The 22659-nt window shown below is 35.5% G+C and overlaps 2 protein-coding genes across 8 annotated transcripts in view; one reads left to right on the top strand and one right to left on the bottom strand.

The window, feature by feature from the left end:
- The window catches only part of LOC121384325 (myoferlin-like), a 175859-nt gene extending 166867 nt beyond the window's left edge, over positions 1–8992 (top strand). For all 7 annotated transcript variants that reach the window (XM_041514666.1, XM_041514669.1, XM_041514665.1 and 4 more), the window contains one exon: positions 450–8992. In XM_041514666.1, coding sequence (XP_041370600.1) covers positions 450–482 — 33 coding nt within the window. In that variant the 3' untranslated portion in view covers positions 483–8992. The remainder of the gene's footprint in view (positions 1–449) is intronic.
- A 1689-nt stretch (positions 8993–10681) lies between these two features.
- Positions 10682–22659, bottom strand: part of LOC121383851 (4-hydroxy-2-oxoglutarate aldolase, mitochondrial-like) — a 21405-nt gene continuing 9427 nt past the window's right edge. The window contains exons 4-8 of the mRNA XM_041513949.1: positions 20522–20649; positions 19201–19335; positions 17779–17875; positions 15031–15164; positions 10682–11267 (exon numbers count right to left, since the gene is read on the bottom strand). Coding sequence (XP_041369883.1) covers positions 11118–11267; positions 15031–15164; positions 17779–17875; positions 19201–19335; positions 20522–20649 — 644 coding nt within the window. The 3' untranslated portion in view covers positions 10682–11117. The remainder of the gene's footprint in view (positions 11268–15030; positions 15165–17778; positions 17876–19200; positions 19336–20521; positions 20650–22659) is intronic.

Here is a 22659-nt window from a genome sequence, read left to right as displayed (position 1 = left end):
GTGCTAATACAACTTTAGACTACATTCAAATCTTAGTCCTAAGATCACCTTAAATGCATCTTTGTGGACCGGGGGTGGGACGTAGCCCAGTGGTAAAGCGTTCGCTTGATGCGCGGTCGGTCTGGGATCGATCCTCGTCGGTGGGCCCATTGGGCTATTTCTCGCTACAGCCAGTACACCAAAGGCCGTGGTATGTGTTATCTTGTCTGTGGGATGATGCATATAAAAGATCCCTTGCTGCTAATCGAAAAGAGTAGCCCATGAAGTGGCAACAGTGGGTTTCCTCTCTCAATATCTGTGTGGTCCTTAACCATATGTCCGACGCCATATAACCGTAAATAAAATGTGTTGAGCGCATCATTAAATAAAACATTTCCTTATTTTCTTCCTTCTTTACCCCTGAGATTCATCCTTGGAAATAATAGTAAACATTTTTGTTTGTCTTTCAGGGTGAGATCTCGAGGAAGATTGTTGGAAACTAAATTCATGACTGAAGATGTATACAAACTTTGCTGTATGAACAAATATAATTATTTTCATCAAGAACAAAATAAACCTCCTTGCAGAAGATACAGACAGAAATGTTTTACTTTACTTTGAAAATTACTACCATGTCCTAAATAACAGTACACAGCAGTAAAAATAAAACAACACATATGACGTGTGAATCAAGTTCTGAATGGAGACATCAGAAAGGCATGTCATCTCAACAGAATTGATCTTAATGGTTTCTAACATATGCTGAAATATATTGTCAAACATACATTTGGGTTTAATGGTACTTGCAGTGAAGAATGTGGATATATATATCACCTATTTTCATCACTGGTTAAGAGATGATATGCCATTGTCCATTAAAAAACTCTTGGCACTTAGAGTCATGTATGGTAGACTGAATTGTAAAAAATAAAAGACACAGTTCTTTGCCATACTGGTTTTCTTTCCAGTGAAATATGCAGATCTACTCTGAGATAGACTGAACCATTCATCCATAACTTATGTCAGAGCTCAGTGAATTGTTGTTTAACATGCAGATAGGTTACAGCTATTGTTGTAAACGTAGTGCGAATACACCACTTATACTATCTGGGGCGTAGCCAGAGAGGAAAAAATGTTGAGGTAAACCCAGACTTGTAAAATAAATATCAGTGTCATGGGAAAATAAAACAAATCTGGGGAAATTCCAGATGAGGCAAGCGCCTCGTCTGCCTCATGCTGGCTACGCCATTGACTATAGTAACAATACGATAACCACATAATATTCAATGTGACTGATATTATGAAACACAATGACTGACTTATTCTGTTAAATATGTTTTCATTTTGTTTTGTTTCTATGCAGTGTATAAATTAATTTTGTTAATTGAAACGTATCTGTCCAAATTTACCAAGCCTGTTTTAGTGTTACATACAATGTAACTCCATACATTTATAATACTTAAAAACTGCGTTTAAGACAAACAGGCTTTTTAAATTCAGCCCATTGTGTTTTGCTGAGAGTTCTGTTTAATTAATATTCAGTGTAAAACATGCCTAATGTTTAACTTAGTATTGTGAAACATCTGTAGTGTTTTGCTTGCCTTGTATAACATGTTTCATTTTGTTTTGTTAAACACTTTCAATTTGTTCTATGAAACAGTTTCAATTTGTTCTATGAAACAGTTTCAATTTGTTCTATGAAACACTTTCAATTTGTTCTATGAAACAGTTTCAATTTGTTCTATGAAACAGTTTTAATTTGTTCTATGAAACAGTTTCACATTTGGTAAATTGTTTCAATTTGTTATGTGAAACATGCCTTGTGTTTCACTTTTGTCAACAATGTTTTTTATTTTTCAGTGAAAGATGCAGTTTCGCTTTATTTAGTGAAACCTGTTTCCCTCATTCTGTGAATTATGAATGTCTCACTTTACTGTGTGAAAAATGCATAGTTTCAATTTATTTTGTAAAAAAATGCATAGTGTTTCACTTTATGAAACATGTCTAGTCTGAAATAGCACAACAATCACGCATTACTGAATGGTATTCGTTATTCTGTACAATGTGTTATAATCTATATATAAATTACAGCTACTGTAGCAGTGAAGACTTTGCAATTTATTTGTATGAGGACATATTTGAATTATACATCAAACTAATCACCGTTCTGATCACTGATTACTATTGTTAGTATGAAGCTAACATCTCAGCAAGCATTACATTATAATAAAAGTTCTTGGTATTAATTTTTATAAATTAATTTTGTTTAATTGTGATAGAGTAATTTTTGTCTCGCCTTGATGGAATAAAAAGGCGAGATGTTGGTATTATTTTTTTCCGGTGGCAATGGCGGTAATTTTTATATTTACCCATAGCTCCAACATTAAGTTTTTAAAATGCATGTTAAAAATAATTAATTAATTTTTGTTATAATTTTTTTTTTAAACTTGGAAAATCCTGGATGTTCAGTTTATACTAGGCAAGATATTTTAAGTCTGCAAAATGTTTGTTACATTATGTAGAAGAAATGATTGCTTCAACAACAACAGTGGAACTGTATTAAAGGCTACTCATTGATATACTGATTGAAAGAAATAAGGGAACATGATATCTAAGACTAAATTGACTTCACTGTTAGGGTAGGTATGTCTGTATAAAGTTCAGAGATGTAATGCCTGATTGAATGTCAATACTGTCAGTTTGACTGCCAACAACAGTTAACTTGGACGAGAGCTTTGGTAGCAGTTAATATTTGCTGACATTACAATTTGTGTTCCCTTATTTCTTTCTATCGCAATAATAATTGTCTTAATTGTAATATTTTTGTGCATGTTCTATTTTTCAAAATGTACTTGAAACTGTTTTGCTTGTTTACTGGCATGAGTTTCCCACCAGATTCAGTTTTTTGAAGACTTTATTGTTAACTGATTGCTCCATGACATAGAAGTGAATATATGTTGTATGGAAGTTGTTATTCCAGGGACCTGTGATATATGACATGCACTGTCTTAATATTGCGTACCTAATTGTGTGATGCCATCGAAACCGATATTAAAATGTTAGTAGTAAAAGAAAAATAGAGGAATGATATTAGTCATATTTATGCATGTATTTATTATAATATTTAAAACTTTTCTAAACTCTGCAGGAAACAAACCGGTTACCATGACAACAAGGCTGCTTCCTTTCTCATTTTCCCCATTACGTTATTACCTTTTCTTTTTTATTTACCAATTTGTTTGGAAATTTTCTTTTGTTGCTAATGACCAGAAAGAGGAATTCATGTCAATTGGAACCAAATATGTCATTACTAAATTATCATTACATGTTGTCTGTTTTACATTTTCTCAGTGATATTATGGTGATTAAAGGGTTAATAAAATGAGAGGAAGCACATTGTTGAAGGATGGTGTTATTTACTGGCGTAGACAGGATTTTATATTGGCAGGGGTCAACCCATATTGGAAGGGGAGAGGCCAACCCACACCATGTATGTATGATTTTATAAAATTTAATAGTTTAAAAACAAAAAAAAGGTTTGATTTGGGGGGCATGCCCCATGTGCTCACCACTGGTGTTATTGGTTTTGAAAATAAACTAAAATATCTCTAAATCTGTTTGTAAACGTGTGTAGCTTTGTTCCATGAAATACAGTTTATTCCCCATATTGTTGGATGCATCAAAGTGAGATGTATCTGTGGGAAACACACTGCCTGTTCATAACATCGCAAACTTCCATCTGTCGTACTGGGATAATAAACAGAACGTTAAACAACTCTACCATGTTGAATCAAATTTATGTCCCTCACAAATCGTTTTCAGTTGGGACATAAACTTGATACAAATTGTTTATTATTTTATAAATATATCTTGTTTATTATTTTATAAATATATCTTTTGAGTGTACTCTCTATATATTTTCTATATTGTATATAGCATTAACATATATAGCATATTATTGGTAATCTATAATTGTTTTATACTTCTGTGGTATTTATTTTTTCATACATTCTCTAATAAACTTATTTTACGGATGTGATTTAGAATAATCAGTACTGCTTGTATGCTGTAAATATAATATATCTTGCTTGTTATAAAGATTTCACGCAATCCGCTGAGCAACATTTCTTGTGGTTAAAAACGAACAACATTAGTGCAATATTGCTTGTAAGTTTTCCCCCAGTCATTAACAGATTAAAGCATTGTCTTCCAGTATATAATTCTGACATTACAAAAGTTATTAAAATCATCTGGCTTAAGAGAATACACATGTATGTGGGATTATCTTTCAGAACAGTTGTTGAAAATTCAGGGATTTAATAAAAAAAAAGTTTAAACCGAGCCCTGTGTTAACTAACTTGACTATTCTGTGCCATTACTAGAGAGCTCACCTGAGCTGCTTGGGTGGTAGGATTGGAGTTTTCCTGGTGTATCAAAGGCCGTGGTATGTCATGTCTTGTCTGTTAGAAAATGCATGTAACACATCCCTTATTGCTAATCGTAAAATGCAGCATGTTTCTCTGAAGTCTACAGGTACGTGGCAGAATTACCAAATGTTTGACATCCAATAGCTGATGATTAATTAATCAATATGCTCTAGTGGTGGTGTTAGAAAAGGAAAATAAGTAGCACAGGTACCTGCAGTTTAGCTGTGACCTGAATGCATCCTGGGGCCTAATTCACTAAACTCTCGCAACTTTGCGATCTCGCAGTGCAATGCTAAAAGGCTTACAAAGAGGATGCTTTGTTGTCTAGCAGAGCCTAAGAGATCTTTGTGAATTAGGCCCCTGGTTTCCATGTGTTGTATTAACATTGGTTCATTATTAACACTTGCTTTTCACCACACAAATCTCGCTTGTTTATCATTCTTAAGAAGTCCGACTATACCCCTGTAAAGTGTATTAATATTTTTAAGAAAATACAAATTAACTTGATATATATAGACAGTATCATAATATGGCATGCATAATGTTTCAAGACTTTTTAACTAAGAAAAATATATTTTCATTAAAAGGTGTATTTTTATATATGTGTGTTGTATAATTAGCAAGTAGTTATGTGCAATATTTAATTTCATATTATACCTGTATATGTAAATATCTTGATTTTTCTAAACATCTTTTGTCTTTTAATATGACAAACAAATAATACAATAAATAAATAGTGGGAAAAGTTTGTAACATTTTTGTTTTTGACAGTCAGTCTTTGACTTCAATGTTTACAAATAATGTTTTTCTATAAGAAAATATCAGTGTGTTGTTATGCTTCTCAGTGTCTTATATATACTCCAAACATTAAGCAGTTTAAAGGTGGGGGGTCTTCACAAATTATCTTTCCACTTGTATGTCAATTATTTTATCACTATCAGTAATATAACATACACATTTGTGCCAAAACACCCAACATGTCAGTACCATGAATTAACAAGAACGGACATCTATCTCACTGCAATGAACAAATATATCACATTGATCATACTTACCACATTAGTGGCTTAATTTGTTATTTTTTGGTGTGGGGGGTATATTATATATATATATATATATATATGCAAGTATACATACACTCAGTTATTGTTGTATAAATACAAATCTTGATGTCGACTATTGACTCGGAGATAACTATAGTTTGCACATGTTCGACCACACGGTGAAATGTACAAACAGTGAAATTCTTATTACATGACAAAATACTTAAGGTGTGTGTTTATTATTTACAAATGTGTAACCTTGTAATCATGTTTTTGGCTTGTAAATATTTACCAGCTAAATCCAAATGTCATTGATGTCATATGTTTGTGGTATATATAAATGTACATCGTATTCAACACTCGAAGTGCGATATACATGATATGCAACATAATGTTGTTGGGTTGGGTGTTTTCAGGTTTTGAAAATTTGTTTTCCTGTTTGTTATCCTGGTTCAAACTTCAAAATTAATTCTGATCTTTCTAAAACATTTGTCTTGGCCTACTTTGTAAGACATTAACATTTATTGTGACATCTTTCTAAGATTTATTGCAGCCTTTTGTAAGACACTGTGACCTTCGTTCTAAGACATCAACATTTTAATTTTATTGTAGCCTATATTCTAGTGTTAAGGACTACACTTTGGGCAGATAGTGATGTAAAATGCAATGCTAGACAATGGTTGCAGGCAACAAATGATTGTTAGTTATATCATCTGAGAACAGACTCCATTTTCACCATGGTACTATATTGAGTTTATACAATCTGGCAACTAAAGCACCGACATTCTGAAAATAACACCAAAGATAAAATATAGAACATCGAAATCTCATATCTCGCACTCCGATATTTACATATGTATAAGCATAATTAGTACAGTTTTATAGAATACTGTATCGGTAGAAATGTTATTAGAGTTAAAATATATTTTGTTAATTCTGTATTTGTTCATTTCCTCCCACCTACAGATTTTAACACTAGCATTCTTGTTTTTCATTTCAACTTATTTTCGTGCTTATATTTAATTAAGGTTCAAGCATGCTGTCCTGGGCACACACCTCAGCTATCCGGGCTATCAGTCCAGGATAGTGAGTTACCACGACACCACTGAGGCCAGTGCATCCTTATTAATATACCTGCATAATATGCCCGTCATAATTAGTAGTTATTTCCCTTTGTAGAAGTTGTTGGGATTGTCTTCCTTTATGAAAAGTTTAATAATATTTATTGAAGTATTTTACTTGGTTGATTAAGTATAAGCAGTTATCAGGGGTGGATCCAGTGAAGTGATCACGGAATTCAGTTACCAGGGGTGGATCCAGTGGATTGATCACGGGACGGTTACCAGGGGTGGATCCAGTGGATTGATCATGGGATACAGTTACCAGGGGTGAATCCAGTGTAGTGATCATGGGATGCAGTTACCAGGGGTGGATCCAGTGTAGTGATCATGGGACAGTTACCAGGGGTGGATCCAGTGGATTGATCATGGGATGCAGTTACCAGGGGTGAATCCAATGTAGTGATCACGGGACGGTTACCAGGGGTGGATCCAGTGTAGTGATCACGGGATGGTTACCAGGGGATTGATCACGGAATGCAGTTACCAGGGGTGAATCCAGTGTAGTGATCATGGGGTGGTTACCAGGAGTGGATCCAGTGCAGTGATCATGGGATTGTTACCAGGGGTGGATCCAGTGGAGTGATCATGGGGTGGTTACCAGGAGTGGATCCAGTGTAGTGATCATGGGGTGATTACCAGGAGTGGATCCAGTGCAGTGATCACTGGGTGCAGTTACCAGGGGGGGATCCAGTGGAGTGGTTACCAGGGGTGGATCCAGTGGAGTGATCATGGGGTGGTTACCAGGAGTGGATCCAGTGGAGTGATCATGGGGTGATTACCAGGAGTGGATCCAGTGCAGTGATCACTGGGTGCAGTTACCAGGGGTGGATCCAGTGGAGTAGTTACCAGGGGTGGATCCAGTGGAGTGATCATGGAGTGGTTACCAGGGGTGGATCCATTGGACTGATTACCAGGGGTGGATCCAGTGGAGTGGTTACCAGAGGTGGATCCAGTGGAGTGGTTATCATGGAGTGGTTACCAGGGGTGGATCCAGTGGAGTGATCATGGAGTGGTTACCAGGGGTGGATCCAGTGGAGTGGTTACCAGGGGTGGATCCAGTGGAGTGATCATGGGATGGTTACCAGGGGAGTGATTATGGGGTTCAAACCCATCCCTTTTCGGACATGTTGGCTTTAAATATCTTCAAAACACTTTTATTATCTATAGTCTATTCAGGGGTAGCTGCAGGATTTTTATAGGGATGGTGTGCAACATCAAAAAGGGAACGCATGTACACATAACATAAATATAACCGATATATGTATGTTTTGTAATTTAAAAAGAGTAATAACAGTTAACTTGTTGATCTCTAGTATCTATAGATGTACAAAAAGACTAATTGAGATAAACATTTATTAAATTTTAGTATAAACTACATTATACATGACATTCTAAATGTTGGCCAGAAAATAGAATTTATAACTATAGTTACAACTTGCTTTAAACAGGGTAAACAAATATGAATAAATGTTCAATACTTATTTTCTTAAATATTCATATATAAACTTTTAAAACTTGGTGGTGGGAGGTCTATAGAGAACAAATGGGTAACCAAGAGGAACAAATATCATTTGAGCAAACATTGACCAATAGTGATATTGTTAAAGACTTCTGTACAATAGTTTACACTTTATTTTTCAAATGTATAGTTACATACAAACATAGTTTGAAAACATTGCTTTTGCTTTGTATCAAGCTGCTTCTATTCCTAGAATGGTTAACAAAACAAACTTGTATATAATATACTAGACCTGTAGTAATACACATATTATTAAATAGGTCGTCTTTCACTCATCAAAAATTTTATTCTTTATTTTAGTGTCACTTTGATTAAAACCAATAATTGTTATTTGTTATCTGTTAATACTATTTTTGTTTCTGGTAAATTTATCTTTTTCCTCTTGTAATATTACAAGTTGTGATAAATATAAAGATACAGACACTCTATTTTCATGCCTATATCAAATTAAATGTTCAGGCACATCTATCCCGGATGCAACCTCTGACCTTGCCAGTGGCTGGGTCAGGGACAACCAATAATGAACATAAATATATTGCGTAATACTATGTACATTATCCTAGCAAACTCACATCTGTAAGTTGAAATACATTATGTATAACAGAGCCAATAAAACCAAATTCAGTCATCTGTTTTCAGTAAAAAAAAAATATTGTTTCCATGTTCAAAATGAAAATAAGGAAATATTTTGCAACTAGAATTCACGTATATTTCTAGAGTATGAAAAACCAATTTGTACAGAATTAAATATGCGACTGCATATTATCAAGAACACCTGCAATTAATAATGATAATAAAACGTTATCTTGGCTTGCTAAATGTTTATTCATGATATAACCAGCCATTCTGTTAAACAGTGTACCGTAATACCCTTGGTTAGAGAATAAATTATTCTAAAACATTTGTATTGGGTTTTTTGTTTATCCGTCAAGTGTTTGCTGTGGAATGAGGAATGAACTACAACAGCAGCAAAATAGAGAATAAGATATCACCTTTATCCTGTGACGATTAGAACCAGTTATTCTCACCATAGTTTTTGGGGGTGGGATTTAGCGGAGTCACATTCATCATTCGACTGGAGCAGGATAAAGCTGATATCGTTAGACATCAACCAGTTACTCTCCATGGTTTTTGGTGGTGGGATTTAGCCGAATCTGTGAAGTGCTTGCCCCATGTGTTCGAGTCATAGGATCAGACCCCCTTGTGGACTCATTCTTAGATTGTTTTCCCCCATCCCAACCAGTACTGATAATATTATACTAATTGACATGAAGGCATGAGTGCAGGAAATTATGCAGGAGGGAATATAGACTGGTGAGCGAAATTTTTAGAAGGGTTCGTCAGACTTCTCCACTAATAAAATTTGCCTCGAGTGAGGGGAGGGTGGGTTCAATCCTAGAACCCTCCCCACCATGCACTTGCACCTGACATTGTGTGTGCTGTCCTGTCTGTGGGAATGTGCACATAAAATATCAATTTAGTGAATTTCATCTAAGACTATGTGACAGAATTACAGAATGTTTGACATCCAATAGCTGTAGCTGGTGATTAATTAATCGGTGACCTCCAGTGTTAAAACAGAGTTTCAAACATCCAGTTTTAAAACACAATGGTTCGTGGTGGGCGACATGTAGCCCAGTAAAGTACTTGCTTGATGCACGGTCGGTCAAGGATCGATTCCTGTCGGTGGTCCCATTGGGCTATTTCTCATTCCAGCCAGTGCTTGACGACTGGTACACCCCAAAGGCCATGTTATCTGTGGGATGATGCATATAAAAGATCCCTTGCCACTAATGGAAATATGTAGCAGGTTTCCTCTCAAACTATGTTGGAATTACCAAATAACTGACATCCAATATCTGATGATGAATAAATCAATGTTCTCTAGTGGTGTTGTTATACAAAACAAACAAACTAATGGCTCACGTGCATAACTGACAAACGACATGTTGGTAGTTTGCGTGAAACAGTTTGCACTGTAATAGGTTGATAAATTAAGTATGGCATTGTGATGAGGTTGATCAGTGCACCAAGAAAAAAATCAATTATCACCGTAAACTATCAATAAATCATTATCCTGTTGATGAAATCAATTATCACAGTAAACTATCAATAAATCATTATCCTGTTGATGAAATCAATTATCACAGTAAACTATCAATAAATCATTATCCTGTTGATAAAATCAATTATCACAGTAAACTATCAATAAATCATTATCCTGTTGATAAAATCAATACATCAGTGATTAGACCGATATTTTGGTTATCACATTAATAAAATTAATAAACCTGTTATTACACAGTGATAAATCAAGTATCACACTCAGATAAAATTAACATACTCAACAAAATTCATTATGGGCAAGTAGATATTTGCAGCACTTTCCTTTAAATAAAGTAACCACAAAATCAAGCTTCTTCGATTGTAAGGTGTCGACACTGAGGCACGTTTTCTTAAACTTAATGATTTAAACCAGAATTTAGAGAGAACTAAATGACAAGTATAATTTGAACCAATGTGTAATATGAATCCTAGCCTAATTTGCGGTTATTCAGTAGTTTTCACAAATACACAAAAAAACACCAAGTGTCAGATTTTCGCATTTATCACGGGCCACATTTTACTAAAACAATACTTAGAAGTCAACTCTGATCAAAATTTGCTAAAACATTAAGACCCTAATAAAGAATTTCCCCAAAATGATTATCCCGCCCTAAAACAATTATCCAGCCCTAAATTAATTCTGTTGAGACTATTCTACAGAATTTGAACATATCCATTTCAAACGATCAACTGTCCGGAATTGTTTGATTCTGTGTCACCATCAATCAGTGTTGAACAAATGATTGAGAAAGTCACTAGCCCACACTGAAGCTTTGGTTAGTGCTGTTTGAATTATAGTAATTAAATACAGTTGATAGTTTCCACTAGCCCAGATCAAGAACTGGTAGATTTGCTGAACCCTGCATCAATATGTGTTTTCGTATTTGGGCTGTATTTTTATAAAATGCTTTGATAACACTTATTACAAAAAGCCGTTGTCGCGGAACACACTCCGCAGTGACTGCTCTTCTTCTGCCGACAATGGCAGAAGTGGTGACCTCGTCGGGCCACCGTACATCCCGAGCCAGTCCATCGACTTCTTCAAACCAGCAACACCAAATCGCTTGGTCACCTGAAAAACATAGTGTCACTGGCCGTCAGTTTCAATCATCCAGAATGAGTGGCAGATCTACGGGGAGCCCCAGGGCCCCAAGCCCTCCCCTACTTAAATTTACAATTTGAGAAATCCCTTCAGGAACATATGTATGTCATTGGGCCCCCCTAGATGGATCTGCCACTGAGAATACAGTCTAAATTGTACCAGTACTTGTTAAAACTGCCATCAAAATAAAAGATTATGTTTCACTTGTCAGATTTACCACCAAAATTGTATTTGTTAGATGTATCAAGCATAATCATAGATCACTCGTTATGTTGCCACCAAATCATACACCATGGTGCACCTGCTAACTTAGCCACCAAAATCAATATTGGCACTGTGATGAGTCTGATATAATGGTTATTGAGCAGGAAGAAAAAATTGGTCAAGGTTGATATTTATTTTTTGCACTCCATGAAACATATCAATCTCATTAGAGTGCCATAACTGTTTTATTATATCAATCAGTTTTATTAAAAAAAACAAGCATTCTGACAGTATTGCTAAAACAATACAATATATCCCCTACTGGACCAAATGTTTTTCGTATTTCCAAACTCTGTGAAAAGTGGGTAAAATCACCAAGGAAGTTAAACTTGATCTGTAACTATATGACAAAGCTGCATACAAAATTTCATCTCAATATCTTCAGGCATTGCAAAACAAAAGTCCAGCTGGGCAGGCGGACGGACGGACGGACGGACGGACAGACAGACAGACAGACAGACAGAAGGATGGAGATAAAACCCATAGTTGGACCAGACTACTAAACACAAATCATATAAAACAATCTACATGTAGCAAGCAATAGTCTTTTGCACTATGACATAAGTGATGGGGCGCGATTTAGCTCAGTCGGTTGAGTGTTCACTTCAGGTGCTTGCATTGCAGGATCGTACCACCTCAGTGGACCCATTCCACTGATTGGATTTTTCTTGTTCCAACCAGGTGTGTGCTTTACTGTCTGTGGGAAAGTGCATATAAAAGAATCATAATAACCATGTTTGACATCCAATAGCCGATTATTCAATGTGCTCTAGTGGTGTCACTAAACAAAACAAACTTTAATTTCATAAGTGAAACATGACAATATTATATGTAAGACACATTTTGCAAAATACTGTTTACAAATTATTAATTAAAGCACTTTTTAAGCACTTTTCACTGCAAACTTACAGTATTCAGGGGCTTTTGCATTCACCATATACCCATCGGTCTACAGGCTGGTAGGTACTGGGTTCGGATCCCAGTCGAGGCATGGGATTTTTAATCCAGATACCGACTCCAAACCCTGAGTGAGTGCTCCGCAAGGCTCATTGAGTAGGTGTAAACCACTTGCACCGACCAGTGATCCATAACTGGTTCAACAAAGGCCATGGTTTGTGCTATCCTGCTTGTGGGAAGCGCAAATAAAAGATCCCTTGCTGCCAATCGGAAGAGTAGCCCATGTAATGGCGACAGCGGGTTTCCTCTCAAAATCTGTGTGGTCCTTAACCATATGTCTGACGCCATATAACCGTAAATAAAATGTGTTGAGTGCGTCGTTAAATAAAACATTTCTTTTTTTCTTTCACCATATACAACGTGGTTAGGCCATAGGTCTACAGGCTGGTAGGTACTGGGTTCGGATCCCAGTCGTTAAATAAAACATTTCTTTCTTTCTTTCTTTCACCATATACAACTGACATGAGGACACCGACTAGTAACTAGTCAAATAAACTTGAAGGTTAATTTATCAGAGGAATATGAAGTTTGTTTGTTTTATTTAATGACACCACTAGAGCACATTGATTTATTGATCATCGGCTATTGGATGTCAAACATTTGGTCATTTTGATATACAGTGAAGTACTCTTATAACAAACTGCAAGGGACCAGGAACATTGGTTTGTTATAGCAGTAGTTTGTTGTAAACATTTACAGAAGTGAGCCGTTTTCATTCAGGAAGTCGGCCATTTTGGATTTTTTAAATTTAAACACCATAAACACAAGAATTACTGGGGTGGGGTTTTTTAATATTTCATTTATTATCACCAATAGAAGCAAATATGCAATTAACTACAGCATGTTGAATCAAATGAGTGTTCAGTCAGTCACGTTTTGAAACAAAGTTGCTTATTTTGTCTGCTTAGTGAGTGTTGGTCTCACTGCAGGGCTATAGTGATGTAGGCAATCGAATGAAATGCAGGCATAGCTACATCAACTTTACTTTGGAAAACAGTGTTATTGTGTCCGCCATGGTTGCACATCTACCGAATACCATTCAACATTTGATAACATTTGTGTTACCTACGTTAAAAACTAAATATCTGGTTATTTAACACTAATTACAATGACTGTATAGTGAGTTTCACAAGTCAGTCATATTGTTGGATACTGGCACTTAAATAAGTACACAATAGTAGTGGAGTGAGAACAGATGGTTAATTGCTCACTGTATTAATCCCTTAATTGTTACTAATCTACTATGTAACGACAAGCAGACGTTATCTGATTGGACTTATCAGTGCAGTCAGTTTGGATGCATTGTCACTAATGCTACTGACTGATAAGATGCAAGTGAGTTGTATGTGTCAGTCTTCTTGTGGGATACCGGCAAAATGTCAATGAAGCGATGGAAACTTAAACAAGCGAACAATAGCAGGGAAGTGAGATCATACCATTAATTGTTTACTACATTACCCCCTTAATTGATGCCAATCGACTATGTAAATCCACGCAGACGTTATTCGACTGATCTTATCAGTACATGTGTGTATAGTCATTTTTGATCCATTGCCGTTAATGCTACTGATTGATAAGATACAAATAAGATACAAAACAATTATAATTGGTTTGCTGTATATGCACTAATTTACACTGAAATTCACAATTTTGACAAAAAATTGGTTTGTTTTAACAGTTAATTCGCTATACATAGTTCGTTCTATACATTAAAATTTATTACTAATATATAGGGGGGAAATCAGGACTTTACAATCAGTTCGTTCTAACCGGTAGTTTGTTATAAGCATGCTCGTTCTAAAAATACTTTAATGTATAGTCTTATATAGGAAATCCACTATGTTTTTTCATTAGCAGCATGGGATCTTTTATATGCACCATCCCACAGACTGGATAGTACATACCATGGCCTTTGATACACCAGTCTTTGTGCACTGGCTGGAATAAGAAATAGCCCAATGGTCCACCAATGGGGATCAATCCCAAAAGGAACACACATCAAGTGAGCGCTTTACTACTGGGCTATGTCCCGCCCCGCCAGTGGAATATGCACCACAAGCACTTTTCAAGATGATTTTACAAATTCAAGCACTTTTCAAGATGATTTTACAAATTCAAGCACTTTTCAAGATGATTTTTACAAATTCAAGCACTTTTCAAGATGATTTTACAAATTCAAGCACTTTTCAAGATGATTTTTACAAATTCAAGCACTTTTCAAGATGATTTTTACAAATTCAAGCACTTTTCAAGATGATTTGACAAATTCAAGCACTTTTCAAGATGATTTTACAAATTCAAGCACTTTTCAAGATGATTTTTACAAATTCAAACACTTTTCAAGATGATTTTACAAATTCAAGCACTTTTCAAGATGATTTTTACAAATTCAAGCACTTTTTATGTGTTTTAACAAATTCAAGGGCTTCTCCTTATGACCATACAAATTCAAGCACTTTTCAAATCTGTACGAATCTGTATCTGTCTGTCAAGTGAAAACGCTGTGACTTACCGCCATGTTGGGAGCAATCAGTCTGTGCTGTAGAAGTTTGGCCTCAGCCATTTTGCCCTTTTTAAACAGACTCTCCAGTTGACACACCTCCTGTCCCAAAACATTGGACAATGCACAGATTCCTCCTACACACCCTGTAACAATAAAATAAACCTTTAGTGACACACCTCCTGCCCCAGTACATCGGACCGTGCACAGATTCCTCCTACACACTCTGTAACAATAAAATAAACCTTCAGTGACACACCTCCTGCCCCAGTACATCGGACCATGCACAGATTCCTCCTACACACTCTGTAACAATAAAATAAACCTTCAGTGACACACCTCCTGCCCCAGTACATCGGACCATGCACAGATTCCTCCTACACACTCTGTAACAATAAAATAAACCTTTAGTGACACACCTCCTGCCCCAGTACATCGGACCATGCACAGATTCCTCCTACACACCCTGTAACAATAAAATAAACCTTTAGCTGACACACCTCCTGCCCCAGTACATCGGACCGTGCACAGATTCCTCCTACACACTCTGTAACAATAAAATAAACCTTCAGTGACACACCTCCTGCCCCAGTAAATCGGACCGTGCACAGATTCCTCCTACACACTCTGTAACAATAAAATAAACCTTTAGTGACACACCTCCTGCCCCAGTACATCGGACCGTGCACAGATTCCTCCTACACACCCTGTAACAATAAAATAAACCTTTAGTGACACACCTCCTGCCCCAGTACATCGGACCGTGCACAGATTCCTCCTACACACCCTGTAACAATAAAATAAACCTTAAGTGACACACCTCCTGCCCCAGTACATCGGACCGTGCACAGATTCCTCCTACACACCCTGTAACAATAAAATAAACCTTCAGTGACACACCTCCTGCCCCAGTACATCAGACCGTGCACACCATGTAACAATAAAATAACACACGTCATGTACCAAAACATTGGACATATTCCACCTGGTCTTATAACTCTTAAACTTGAAACTTTACACAAAAATAGTTCAGGTATCTCATTTCAATTCATTTAACTTGTTACAACCATATATGGTACAAGATCTTTAACATGCTAGTTAATGATGAGACAAGCCACCTACATACTTTGTGACAATAAAACATATACTATAGCAACATTTTTAACATGCTAGTTAATGATGAGACAAGCCACCTACATACCCTGTGACAATAAAACATATAATATAGCAACATTTTTAACATGCTAGTTAATGATGAGACAAGCCACCTACACACCCTGTGACAATAAAACATATCATATAGCAACATTTTTAACATGCTAGTTAATGATGAGACAAGCCACCTACACACCCTGTGACAATAAAACATATAATATAGCAACATTTTTAACATGCTAGTTAATGATGAGACAAGCCACCTACACACCTTGTGACAATAAAACATATCATATAGCAACATTTTTAACATGCTAGTTAATGATGAGACAAGCCACCTACACACCCTGTGACAATAAAACATATCATAAAGCAACATTTTTAACATGCTAGTTAATGATGAGACAAGCCACCTACACACCCTGTGACAATAAAACATATCATATAGCAACATTTTTAACATGCTAGTTAATGATGAGACAAGCCACCTACACACCCTGTGACAATAAAACATATAATATAGCAACATTTTTAACATGCTAGTTAATGATGAGACAAGCCACCTACACACCTTGTGACAATAAAACATATCATATAGCAACATTTTTAACATGCTAGTTAATGATGAGACAAGACACCTACACACCCTGTGACAATAAAACATATAATAAAGCAACATTTTTAACATGCTAGTTAATGATGAGACAAGACACCTACACACCCTGTGACAATAAAACATATCATATAGCAACATTTTTAACATGCTAGTTAATGATGAGACAAGCCACCTACACACCCTGTGACAATAAAACATATCATATAGCAACATTTTTAACATGCTAGTTAATGATGAGACAAGCCACCTACACACCCTGTGACAATAAAACATATAATATAGCAACATTTTTAACATGCTAGTTAATGATGAGACAAGCCACCTACACACCTTGTGACAATAAAACATATCATATAGCAACATTTTTAACATGCTAGTTAATGATGAGACAAGCCACCTACACACCCTGTGACAATAAAACATATCATAAAGCAACATTTTTAACATGCTAGTTAATGATGAGACAAGCCACCTACACACCCTGTGACAATAAAACATATCATATAGCAACATTTTTAACATGCTAGTTAATGATGAGACAAGCCACCTACACACCCTGTGACAATAAAACATATAATATAGCAACATTTTTAACATGCTAGTTAATGATGAGACAAGCCACCTACACACCTTGTGACAATAAAACATATCATATAGCAACATTTTTAACATGCTAGTTAATGATGAGACAAGACACCTACACACCCTGTGACAATAAAACATATAATAAAGCAACATTTTTAACATGCTAGTTAATGATGAGACAAGACACCTACACACCCTGTGACAATAAAACATATCATATAGCAACATTTTTAACATGCTAGTTAATGATGAGACAAGCCACCTACACACCCTGTGACAATAAAACATATCATATAGCAACATTTTCATCATGCTAGTTAATGATGAGACAAGCCATATAATAATGTTAATTATTTTAAAGGGAGACAACTAACAACAACAACAACAAAATTATAACTCCATACCTACAACATATGCCGGTAGGAGAAAGCTAGCAGAACCCGATAAAACCTGGAAGTTATTTTTTGATGTTCTGTGAACCAAGCTGCCAATCTTAGAAATCTAAAAAAAAAAATCAAATTTAATTACTACTTGTGCATCCATGTTTCAAAGCCTCATCGAATATTGCAAGCTTACCTCATTTTACTAATACAGTGAAACCCCTGTAAACTGGACACTCACTAAATAAAAAGTCCAGTTTTAAAGGATATCCAGATTAGACAGGTTGTATTCTGTACTGATATTTAAAAAGGAACCATGAAAAATGTTTTGTTTTGAATGAATTCCAGTTTATAGAAGGTCTGGTATTTAGGTGTTTCATGAGATGTTTCCATGCAAGGATCTGGCCCCGTGCTTATAAACCTTAAATTCTAGACTTTAATAAAGTCCAGACTTTAACGTCATGGCAACGCCATTCAAATAGCATTACGTTAAAGTCTGGACTTTATTAAAGTGTAGACTTTAAGTTTTATAAGCACGGGCCCTGGTTTTCCACTGCCATTTTTTTCCTTTCTCTATTTTCAGATTTATCTAATTTTTTGACAGATCCACCCGTTATCTAACTTGTTTTGCTGTCCACCCCTACATCCCTGTTCTTGTCTAGAGCTCCAGCCATATCATGTGCTTATATCTGTAATTAATATCATTATAGTAGACCTGATTGATGGCAGGACTAACACACCAAAGCAAGATCATAATTATTTTAGTTCTTATGAGTTAGTACGTATCACACAAACAATAACTTTTAATTTTGACACAAATTCAAATCCAAAAGTAATAACCTGAAACCCAAATTTAACCTCATATCTTAATTATGTTGTAAACTCAAACCTTAAAGGGACATTCCCGAGTTTGCTCCAATTTTTAAGATGTTATCGACTAACAGAGACTTTTGACGATTGTTGTTACATATCAAATATATTTTCTGCATAAAATATTACTGGCTGTATATTAAACGTGTTTTTGATCGTTCTAATATTTGTAGTAGGTTAAATTTCATTTTATTTCCTAAAACAGTTTTTTTTGTATGTACAAAATTATTTGAAGACAAAATCTAGTTTGGGCTTCTTACAAATATTAAGACGACCAGAATCACATTGAATATACGGACACTGATGTTCTAAACAAGAAAATATATTTAATATGTAAGTTTAATCGTAGAAATATTTTATTACTCGGAAACATCTTACAATGCAGCAAACCCAGGAATGTCCCTTTAAACCCAAAATTGAATGTTGTAACCTCAAACCCAAAACCCATAGCCTCATGCAAACCTGTTATACTCTAAACCAAAAACCCATTAACCTCAAACCCAAACCAAACCAGTGTCACCTATTAACTCAAAGGTCATAACCTCAAACCATGTTGTTAAGTTTAAATCTACACACATCTCCTCCGCTATCCTTGACCCCGACAATGTTTGGATGTTGTGACAGTTTGACTATGACCTCAGGGTCAAGGTCGATGCTGGTGTTGGCAGGAACACTGTACAATATCACAGGAACTTTGCTCTCATCAGCAACCTGCAACAACAACACAAACCAGTTGTATCTTCTAGTAATCTGGTACCCTGCCTTAGTTTATGCTACAAATGATTTTTGTCTGTAAATTTAACTTAGGTTGTAAAAACCAGGGCTAGCTTTGGGTGAGCAAAACAATTCGCCAAATTGTCTATTAAACTTCAAAAATTGCATAAATTGTCAGTTATTTTCTTAGAAATGTCGATTATTACAATTATGCCAATTGCTTTCAAAATTCACAATTGGCGAACTTGGCGAGTGCCAGAGCTAGCCCTGAAAACATTGGTCAAGATAAAAATAAAACAGCAATACTGACGCATCGTCAAAATTTTTAAATTTGTTTATGATTCTAAACTCTATATCATAAGTGTATGAGACATTTTACTGACTGACTGGATCTCAGCCCACGATATGACAGTTTTCAGTAACAACAGATGTTCAATGTGATAATCATAGGCTACTTAAATTTGATAAGCACCTGCAGAATTTTTTTTTAACTGGTCCTGCAGGGTCAGGATTTACATGATGGGCAGTTAGCATCGTATGGTTGAACCCTCTCGGAGAACTCATTCTCCCTTCCCAAACAGTGCCCCATGTATCTCAAAGGTTGTGGTATGTGCTGTTCTGTCAGTGGATAGTGCATATGAAAAAGATCCATTACCGCTAATGAAAAATTTTGACTATTAATTTAAGACTACATGTATGTCAGAATTATCAAATATATGACATACAGCAGCCGATGGTTAATAAATCAGCATGCTCTAGTGGTGTTGTTAAACAAAACAAACTTCAACTTTTAACGGTCCCTGCTGACCGGCATGATTTTCAAGTTATGTTTCAACCCTGTTATTGTTTGTTTTTGTTTACCGTCATCACTAGAGCACACTGATTAATTAATCATTGGCTATTGGATGTCAAACATTTGGTAATTCTGACATGTAGTCATCAGATGAAACCTGCTACATTTTTCCATTACAAGCAAGGGATCTTTTATAGGCACTTTCCCGCAAACAGGAAAACACATACCATGACCTTTGACCAGTTGTGGTGCACTGACCTGAATAAGAAAAAAAACAATCAGCTGAATGGATCCACTGAGGTGGTTTGATCCTACAACGCAAGCATCTCAGACGAGCACTCAACCGACTGTGCTAAATTTCGCCCCACCCTGCTATTGTATTATTGTTACCTTGGTGTAATATTTGGTCAGGGCCTCACTTGTCATGCGACCTTTGTAGTAATGCGGGGTCACAATGAGGACAGCCTGTGCTCCAGCGTCGGCCATTTTGTTTGTGAGGAGAATTGTCTCTCGTGGCGCTGAGAATAAACAAACATGTTTAAAAAATTAAAGAAATCAATCTTTGTTGGAAAGACTGTCCTGAACGTTTAACCAATAAACCAGGTTAGCCTAATTTAATTAACTCAAAATTTAAATTTATACATATATCAGTAAGAATGAAATATTTAAAGCATACAGGTATACTAGAATGGCATTAAAGAGACTGTCTTCAGTTTATGGCTATTGTAACACGTATCCGATTAAAAGAAGATTTTTAAAGACTAAAATTACACATGAAATGCATTTTCTTGTTTATATAATATCGGTGTGTCTATTATACAAGGTGTTTTTCATCACCTGAATGTTTCAGAAACCGAGACTAGATTTTACCTGCATAAGAAAAAAACTAATTGGAAGTACCTGTAAATTGAAGATTTAGCTATAAGAGACATTAGTTGACCGGAAACACACTGAATATACAGCGACAGATATTCTAAACGAGAATATGTCCATCCCTTTAAACAGGACCAACAGGGCAGCACATCTCACCTGAACCACTGTTCTGTTCATGTGTTAGTTAAACAACTTTATATTCATGACAACCGCCAGTCGGTTACATGGTCAGCTGTTACATTCTAAAATTATAAGTTGCAAACATAAAGATCACTGGAACTTTATTCATGAATTACAAAAGCAACCCCTGCAATTAAGAAAATGCCCATGGCAAAAAAACCATACCATTGATAAACACGTAGAATATAGTCTGAGGCAAAAAAACATACCATTGATAAACACCCAGAATATAGTCTAAGACAAAAAACCATACCATTGATAAACACGTAGAATATAGTCTGAGACAAAAAACATACCATTGATAAACACGTAGAATATAGTCTGAGACAAAAAACCATACCATTGATAAACACGTAGAATACAGTCTAAGACAAAAAACCATACCATTGATAAACACCCAGAATATAGTCTAAGACAAAAAACCATACCATTGATAAACACCCAGAATATAGTCTAAGATAAAAAAACATACCATTGATAAACACGTAGAATATAGTCTAAGACAAAAAACCATACCATTGATAAACACCCAGAATATAGTCTGAGACAAAAAAACATACCATTGATAAACACGTAGAATATAGTCTAAGACAAAAAACCATACCATTGATAAACACGTAGAATATAGTCTAAGACAAAAAACCATACCATTGATAAACACGTAGAATATAGTCTAAGACAAAAAACCATACCATTGATAAACACGTAGAATATAGTCTAAGATAAAAAACCATACCATTGATAAACACCCAGAATATAGTCTAAGACAAAAAACCATACCATTGATAAACACGTAGAATATAGTCTAAGACAAAAAACCATACCATTGATAAACACGTAGAATATAGTCTAAGACAAAAAACCATACCATTGATAAACACGTAGAATATAGTCTAAGACAAAAAACCATACCATTGATAAACACCCAGAATATAGTCTAAGACATTGAAAAAACCTAGAATATAGTCTAAGACAAAAAACCATACCATTGATAAACACCCAGAATATAGTCTAAGACAAAAAACCATACCATTGATAAACACCCAGAATATAGTCTAAGACAAAAAAACATACCATTGATAAACACCCAGAATATAGTCTAAGACAAAAAACCATACCATTGATAAACACCCAGAATATAGTCTAAGACAAAAAACCATACCATTGATAAACACCAGAATATAGTCTAAGACAAAAAACCATACCATTGATAAACACCCAGAATATAGTCTAAGACAAAAAACCATACCATTGAATAGAATAGTCTAAGACAAAAAACATACCATTGATAAACACGTAGAATATAGTCTAAGACAAAAAACCATACCATTGATAAACACCCAGAATATAGTCTAAGACAAAAAACCATACCATTGATAAACACGTAGAATATAGTCTAAGACAAAAAACCATACCATTGATAAACACCCAGAATATAGTCTAAGACAAAAAACCATACCATTGATAAACACGTA

Source organism: Gigantopelta aegis, chromosome 10 (genome assembly GCF_016097555.1).
Source record: "Gigantopelta aegis isolate Gae_Host chromosome 10, Gae_host_genome, whole genome shotgun sequence".
Taxonomy (NCBI): domain Eukaryota; kingdom Metazoa; phylum Mollusca; class Gastropoda; order Neomphalida; family Peltospiridae; genus Gigantopelta; species Gigantopelta aegis.
Note: the sequence above shows the minus strand (reverse complement) of the source record. Positions and strands in the feature narration are given on the sequence as shown.